Source organism: Chinchilla lanigera, unplaced genomic scaffold, assembly GCF_000276665.1.
Source record: "Chinchilla lanigera isolate Chin_1 unplaced genomic scaffold, ChiLan1.0 scaffold00188, whole genome shotgun sequence".
Classification (NCBI taxonomy): domain Eukaryota; kingdom Metazoa; phylum Chordata; class Mammalia; order Rodentia; family Chinchillidae; genus Chinchilla; species Chinchilla lanigera.
In genome coordinates, this window is record NW_004955589.1 from 241,515 (window position 1) to 249,314 (window position 7,800).

General features: G+C 41.2%; 1 protein-coding gene across 1 annotated transcript in view; it reads left to right on the top strand.

Moving 5' to 3' along the window:
• Positions 1-4,289: 4,289 nt before the first annotated feature.
• The window catches only part of Rptn (repetin), a 6,387-nt gene continuing 2,876 nt past the window's right edge, over positions 4,290-7,800 (top strand). The window contains exons 1-3 of the mRNA XM_013509952.1: positions 4,290-4,335; positions 5,612-5,769; positions 6,499-7,735. Of these exons, the coding sequence (XP_013365406.1) occupies positions 5,632-5,769; positions 6,499-7,735 (1,375 nt within the window). The 5' untranslated portion in view covers positions 4,290-4,335; positions 5,612-5,631. The remainder of the gene's footprint in view (positions 4,336-5,611; positions 5,770-6,498; positions 7,736-7,800) is intronic.

The window sequence follows — 7,800 nt, forward strand, 5'->3', positions numbered from 1 at the left end:
GACAGCATTCCTTCCAGCGGGGTCCACAGGTGATACCTGTGAGAAAAAAGCAGCAGGCCAGGAAGGGGTAGCTAGTGAGGCCTCCAGCTTGCTCCTGGGCATTGAAGAGGCTCTCAGGAAGGGCTTGCCCACTGTGCCCCAGGGCCAGCACTCAGTCCTCAGCCAGGGAGAAGAGGCTGCCCTGTACCCTCTGAAATGATCTGTCAGAGCTGTACACCCACTTCATGTCTCACTAGGAGTCCAACTTCTGCAGTTCGTGACTTTCATGAACTTGTTGAGTGGTATAATTGCATAAGGCTTTTAAACGCAATTTCCTTTGATTTTAAGGGAAAGACGAGCTGATAGGAAGGGTGTGTACAGGAGATGGGTAGCTGGTAAGGAGGTGGGAAAAATAGGAAAATTATTTTCAAGAGGAATAAAGCATCAGCAAAGTTGGTCGGTTTTTTCGAAACGTGGTTTTGCTTTGTTAATCAGGCAGATCTCAAACTCGGTTCAAACAATTCCCCTGCCTCAGCCCCCTGCCCCCGTAACTGGGGTTTCAGGCAGTGGGTGCCACCTGGCCAGCAGTTATTCTTTGAAGACATTGTTGTAAATACCACCCAGATTGGACTGCATTAGAATACACTGATAATAAAGGTTAATATATGTAAAAAAAAAAATTTAAAGGAGTGTGGGTTGGAGATGTAGTTCAGTTTGAAGGCTCTAGGTTTAGTCCCCACCACCAGCAACAATAACAACAATAAAAAATCCTAACACAGAGCCTAGCACATGAGACCTCAATAAATTGTAGCTTAAAAACCACTCACCTTTGTAACCACAAGATCACACTTCAACACAACTGCATTAAAGCACCAATGAACACTAAAAATAATAATAATAATAATAATGTGGTCTTAATGCATTTTCCAAATGTTCGTGAAGTAACAGAGCACCCATGATTGCCTTCTCCACTTTCGACATAGGAAGACTGAGAGAAGCATGAAGTCCTGAGGACTTCATCAAATTTGTGAATACAGCAAAGTTAAAATATCACCTCTAAAGCCCTTGCTCAACCCTAAGACTGGAATCGCAGAATCTAAGAATGTTACTGCCAAAAGAAAGCGCCAACCCTGTCCTTGTAGATGAAGAAATCCAAGGCCAGAAAGTTAAGTGATTTGCCCCAAATTACCCAATACACTCCACGATTCCTTCAGTACAAGATGTACTATTTCTAGGGCCCTGCACCTCCCCTTCTTTCCACTAAAGACTTCTCCCTTCTCTGTCAATGACAGTAACAGCTGTGAAGGAATTCCTGCATATCCTCCTCTCAATGAGTTTGAAATCCTCAAAAATGAGGCTTGACTTTTACCTCAGTGCCTACAAAAGCTTTCCCATTCACTCACAAATGCCCCCTGATTTGCTGAATGTTTGATCGACACAGTTCTCTAGTCATCGTAGAGGAATTTACTAAGTGTTAAATGAATGCATACACAGCAGGTCTTAATATTAAGAACATACTTCCCCCCACCCCGACCACAGCAGCATCAAGTAAAAAGAACTGCCCATCTAACCAAAAAGAAAAAGTTGCTGGGGAGCCTTGAAACAGAAAGCAGCCACAATACTGCTGTTCTCTACCATGGGCTGTTATCACTCCCCACCACTCTCCTCACTTACCTCTAGTGTCCACGAAACCTCCCCTAAGTCTTCAGTCCTAGTAGATGAGAATGAACATAACTGAACAGCACTAAGTAGAGATGCAAAAGCAGAAAAATAATCTTAGCATGGCCCAGTTCTCAAGATTTATAAACAGACATAAGCAAGTCCTGACCAGTGCTGGAGGACTCCACGGGCAGTATAGCCAGAGCAAAGGTAACAAGGCTTGAAAATGCAGAAAGCCTGTGAAATGCCACTGAGGGCACTGAGTCTCGGGCCTCATTTAGAACTACGTTTCTTCAGGACACCATAGTTCTTGCAGGTGTCTAAGGTTTAAGACTTGAAGTTTTTCCCAACATTCTCAGTTTCTCTGCTCCTCATTGGATATGCCCCCCAAACCCAGCTTTTCTTTCCTTCTGTCATCTATACACCTTCCTGTAGTTTTGATCTGCTACATCCAGCTCAAATTTCTAACCCAAACCATAAAATAGACTCCTAATCGACTTCCCTCCTACTTTCTTCTTTCCAGTTTAGCTTATACACTAAGTCAAGGGTGACCAACTTGTCCCAGGCTGCCCAGAACTCTCCCTGTTACACTTAAAAGCTCTCCCATGTCGTGGGAAATTCCTTCATCCCAGACAAACTGAGATACCTACTGCAGTCAGATTAAAAATTTCCCCCAAACAATGCTTCAATCATATCATTTCTCTGACCAAAATGATCCAAGTTTCACATTTATCATTAAAATAAACCTTAAAATAAGACCCAAATTTGAACCAAAGAATGTATAAGAAAGAATACTAGGGGCTGGGGAAATAGCTCAGTGGCACAAGTGCCTGCCTGGTAAGCACAAGGTCCTGAGTTCAATTTCCAGTGCTTAAAAAAAAAAAAAAAAGAAAAGAAAAAACAAAAAATACTGGGCTAAAGTAAGAAAACAAGTATGCAAGGCTTGGTTTCTGTCATAGCTTTGTGGAGACCCTTGGCACATCACACAGTCTAACTGGAACTGGCTTCCCTTATCTGTAAAATTAAGAAGCTAAGACTAAGTTTCCTCTTTCACGCCAAAATTCTCTAATTCTACTCTTTTATATGCTGTGTGCTTTAGCCAGACCTGCCAGCTCATCCTGATCCACGTACAACATACAAGTTCTTACCTTTGTGCCTTTGGTATTTCCCTTCTTGCTCAGAATTTTTTCTCTCTCTCTTCCCTGCCTACCTAAATATTCTGAAGAATCCTAAATCTAATCTTCTAAGGGAAGCTCAGGTCCAGCCCATGAGGACTCCACATGCACCTGGGTTTTCTTTTTTTTTTTTTTTTTCTTTTTTTTTCTTTTAAAGATAAAAGGAGGGAAACATTAACAGACATACAACATTTTACAACATATCACAAGCACAATACAGACAATACAGAGTTACAAAGTGCTAGGGAATTAACAATGGTGGTTGTATTACATATTGATATCTTCAAAGTGGCTTCTCGTGAAAACAGATATAAACATGCATTACTGGTCAACCAAAGACTCATTGACAGTTTCTTTCAGCATAGAAATAGAAGACAGAAGAACAACCATGTTAACTATCCTGTATATACATACATACAAAATTTCTCCTTCTTTCACACCTGGGTTTTCTAATCCTCAGCATTCAGTAGAATCCTCAGCATTCAGAAAGAATCAAGTGGTGGCAGGTCCTACTCCTAGGATTCAAAATCTTTGCCTGCATGAAACTTCTTTATTCTAACCAGACTAAACTCTTTCTGCCTTTCTGTGGTTCTCTTGCAGAATCCTGACCACATAGTAAATAACATCAAGTGTCATTACTGATAACTGACTGATTGATGGATATGTAGAGAGAGATCCAACCAGGGACTTAATGTAAAATAAAAGCAGAAATATGGGTGAGTCTAGAATTATTTGCACCTTACACAAGATTTGCCAGTGCTTTCACTGTTCAAGAATCCACTTACCCAAAGCATTTATAGTACTAAGGATCTCCTGAGTCAGGAAACTGTGCAGGTATTTCATGAGTATAGAGATGGAGAATAAATGGAGGACAGGGTCTGATAGAATCTACCTCACAGATATCATAAGCTTCTGATGTGTCCCTAAAGTTCAACTTTTTATTTATTAAGATGTAAAAGAATCAAGTGGTGGCAGTTCTACAATCATTACTTCTACTAACATGACCCTGAAATTGATGATATGTCTGTCTTCCACTCTTCTACACAGACTTGCCAATCCTTACTTTGATAAGTTTTATAAAGTGACTATATAGATACCCTTCATTGATGAAACTTAACTATTGTTTCTCATTAGCCTTAGTAAGTGACACTTATTGAGGATGAACTCAGGCTGCACTATGCCTTTATGGACCCCACAACTGTATGCATACATGTGCATACTCCCCTCATTAAGTGGGGCTAGGACTTGAGCAGTGTAACCATTCCATTGACAAACAGGTTCATGAGGAAGTGGAGGAAGTAAATAAGTGGAACGGTTTGCACAGGGAGAGGTTAATTTGGGTCGAACTGAGCTGAGCTGAGCTGAGCTGGGTTGGGCCCAGAATGACTCAGGCTCTACCACAGAATGGGTGTCTCATAGGATGTCCTTGTAGGACAATTAAAACTCCTATAAATAGATGAGTTTTCAGGTCTCCCATATTCTCCCTGGCTTCTGAATCTCCTGCTCACTCCTGCTCAAGCAGGTAAGACATACATGGGACAGCAATGGCAGTATATGCAAAGCTCTTACTGTAGTGCGCTGGGCTGAGAAAAATCTAAGACTTGTGGGTGATGGCTTTGCGTATGTTTCTGCTTCTTTTTCTAGGGTTTATCTGAGAATATGATGATTGTGGAAATGGCCTAGATCTGAGCTTGGAAAAGACAGATGTACTTGCTTCAGTTTGATCTAGGCATCCCAAAACTAGGGTCTAGAACTATTGTGGATAGCTGAGTCTCCCATAGTAGGATATTTAACTTTTGTGCAAGTTATGCAAGACCCAAGAGTTTAGGGCTCATGAAGTGGAGGGCTCTGTGCCATGGAGGCTCAGAAATACTCAAATTTCATTGCAGTGAATTGCCACAAAGGACTCAGCTTGGCAGGTAAAATCCACTATTTGCTACTTATCCTTATAAGCATCGCTTATACTTTTGGAAAGCCAGAGTGCTCTGCCATTAGGGCTTCAGTTTGGAAGCCTATAAACCCAGTACCTGGAATATTTATACCTCAAAAAGAAATATCATTGACATACAAATCCCTAAAGATGTCAGCCCCCCAGCATACCCAGTGTGAACCAAACTGGATATTTAGTTATCATTGTTGTTATTATCATCTATGCAGTTAATTTGGCTACATATCCACTTGCTATTTTAATCTGTAACCATTTTCACATTTGCTGTTCCAAGCAAGTTCCAAACTGACCATCCAGGCCAGAAGCACTTGCTAGAATTTAGCCTCTTAACATTCTTAGTCTATTGAGAGAGACCTCTAAACTTCTTTGCTTCAGGAAGGCTCATTAAAAAACTGAGACTGTTCAATAGGATCTGTTCAGAGCCCTCTCCAGTAAACTAGTCTCTGATAGAAAATTACGCACTACTACACTGGGTTCTGCCCCTACTTCTATGGGCTTCCTAACTGTTCTTTTGGGTTCTAATATGAGTGAGTTTCCATCACGCAAATTTCACCCAGAGTAGAGGACGGGGCACATAAAATAACTACCATACATTTTTTGCTTTGTTTTTTAGGAAGTTACCTCTTTCGCTAGCATGGGACCAAGAGTTTATACCTACCCACTCTCAATCCCCCACCCTTGAAGCCTCTTTTGGAGCCTCACTGTGGATCAAAGTGAAGGCAGAGCTAAAAGGGAGCTCTATCATTTCTTAAATTCCTTTCTCAAACTAAAACAGGTCACTTTCCCTCTGAAAAATTCTGTCTCTTGGTCTTGATCCCAAATATAGTCAAAACCTTGTTTCTTCTTTTAGATTCACCTGTTTTTGCCAAAATGCCTCAGTTGTTGAACAGCATACTCAATGTGATCAGGGTGTTCCAGAAATATGCCAGCGAAAATGGAGACTCTACTTCACTTTGCAAGAACGAGTTGAAGCAGCTGCTGTTGACTGAGTTTGGAGACATCCTCCGGGTAAGATGCACAGACACTTGGCCCACAGGCAAGCATGACTGATTCTGACATCTACATCCAGAATTTCATGTTTTATTTTATTTAATCATGTTCTACCCAGGAACAAAAAGAATTTCAGAAGCTTACTCCCAGAATACACACACACATACACACCCCTCCCTCTTTACGTTTGAACTTGAACAAGAGATAGTACAAATTCAGACTAATGATGAATAACTTTTCAGAAATGAACCTGAGATTCATATTTTTAATTCCATGTTCATTATTTGCCACACATGTTCTCATACACTCACTTATTCCATTATTCATTGATGATTCATTGAGCACCTAATCCATACCAGCACTATTATAGTTACTATGGATACAAGCATGAATAAAACCAACTTCCTCTTTTTCCAGGATCTCACCATGTGGTAACTTAGAAGTAGGTAAACAAACATTTAGAATATAGCATATGAAAGAACAGAACAGCTTCCTCAAATTACTCACATTACTAACATGATTATTTAAAGTAAGTGTATCTACTCCCTATAAGCATGGTTCAGCAAGGGAGAGCTTCTGGGAACCAGATAATTAAAGACTAGAACAAAGGTCAAACCATTTTAGATTAATGGTTTCTCAATCAAGAAATGCCCACACGGGTCTGAATGAACTGAGGCATAAACATTCATACACTTCTTAGTCTCCATAGAACAATAGCTGATTTTGCTCTGTTTTATCTTCTCACAGAGACCAAATGACCCAGAGACTGTGGAAAACATTCTAAATCATTTAGACAGAAACAGAAATGAACATGTTGACTTTCGTGAATATCTTTTGTTGGTGTTCCAATTAGTCCAAGCCTGCCACTATAGGCTAGAAAATAAGTCATGTGGAGATAGAACCTCACAGCAAGAAAAGAAGCATGAAGTAACACAAGACCACAAGTTTCCAGGAGGTACAGGTAGAGAACACAAGCAGTCGCATGTGGGTGAAAGACAGAATTCCCATCACAGTCAGTCTGAAAGACAAAGTCATGATGGTCAACATGATCAGTCTGAGAAACAAGATATGGACTCCCACTATAGTCAGTCTGAAAGACTGACTATAGATAGAGACTTCCACTATGGTCAGCCTAAGACACAAGATCAAGATTCTCACCATGGTCAGTTTGAGAGGCAAGATAAAGACTTCCACTATGGTCGGTCTGAGAGTCAGGATGGAGATTCTCACCATGGTGAGTCTGAAAAACAAGATAGAAATTCCCAACATGGTCAGTCCAAGAGACAACATTGGGATTCCCACCATGATCAACCTGAGAGACAAGACAGAAGTTATAGCTCTGATCAGTCTAAAAGACAAAGGCAAGCCTCTAGCTCAGGTCACAGACCGAGTGATAAGTCTAACAGTGGCCAGCAAAAAGAACAAGGGCATATCTTTGTCTTAAATCAGTCTGAGAAACCAGCTAAGGATTTGCATTACAGTCATTCTACAAAGCTTGGACAACAGTCAAGGTATGTCCAGTCTGGAAGACTCACACAAGACATTTGCTCTAATCAGACCAACCAACAGGAATCAAGCATTTATTATGAACAGTCTGGGAGGCTGGATCAGGAATCAGGCCATGGTCAGAGAAACAGGCAAGGATTGGATTCACAATATGTCCAGACAGACAGACAAAGCCAGAGTTCTCAGTATGGTCAGATAGACAGGCAAGGACAGGGTTCCCACTATGGTCAGACAGATGTACAAGGACAGGGTTCCCACCAGGGTCAGACAGACAGACAAAACCAGAGTTCTCACTATGGTCAGACAGACAGACAGGGACAAGGTTCCCACTATGGTCAGGTAGAGAGACAAGGACAGAGTTCCCACCATGGTCAGACAGACAGAAAAGAAAAAGGTTTCCACTATGGTCAGACAGACAGACAAGGACAGGGTTCCTACCATGGTCAGATAGACAGACAAAGCCAGAGTTCTCACTATGGTCAGACAGACAGACAAGGACAGGGTTCAAACCATAGTCAGTTAGACAGACAAAGCCAGAGTTCT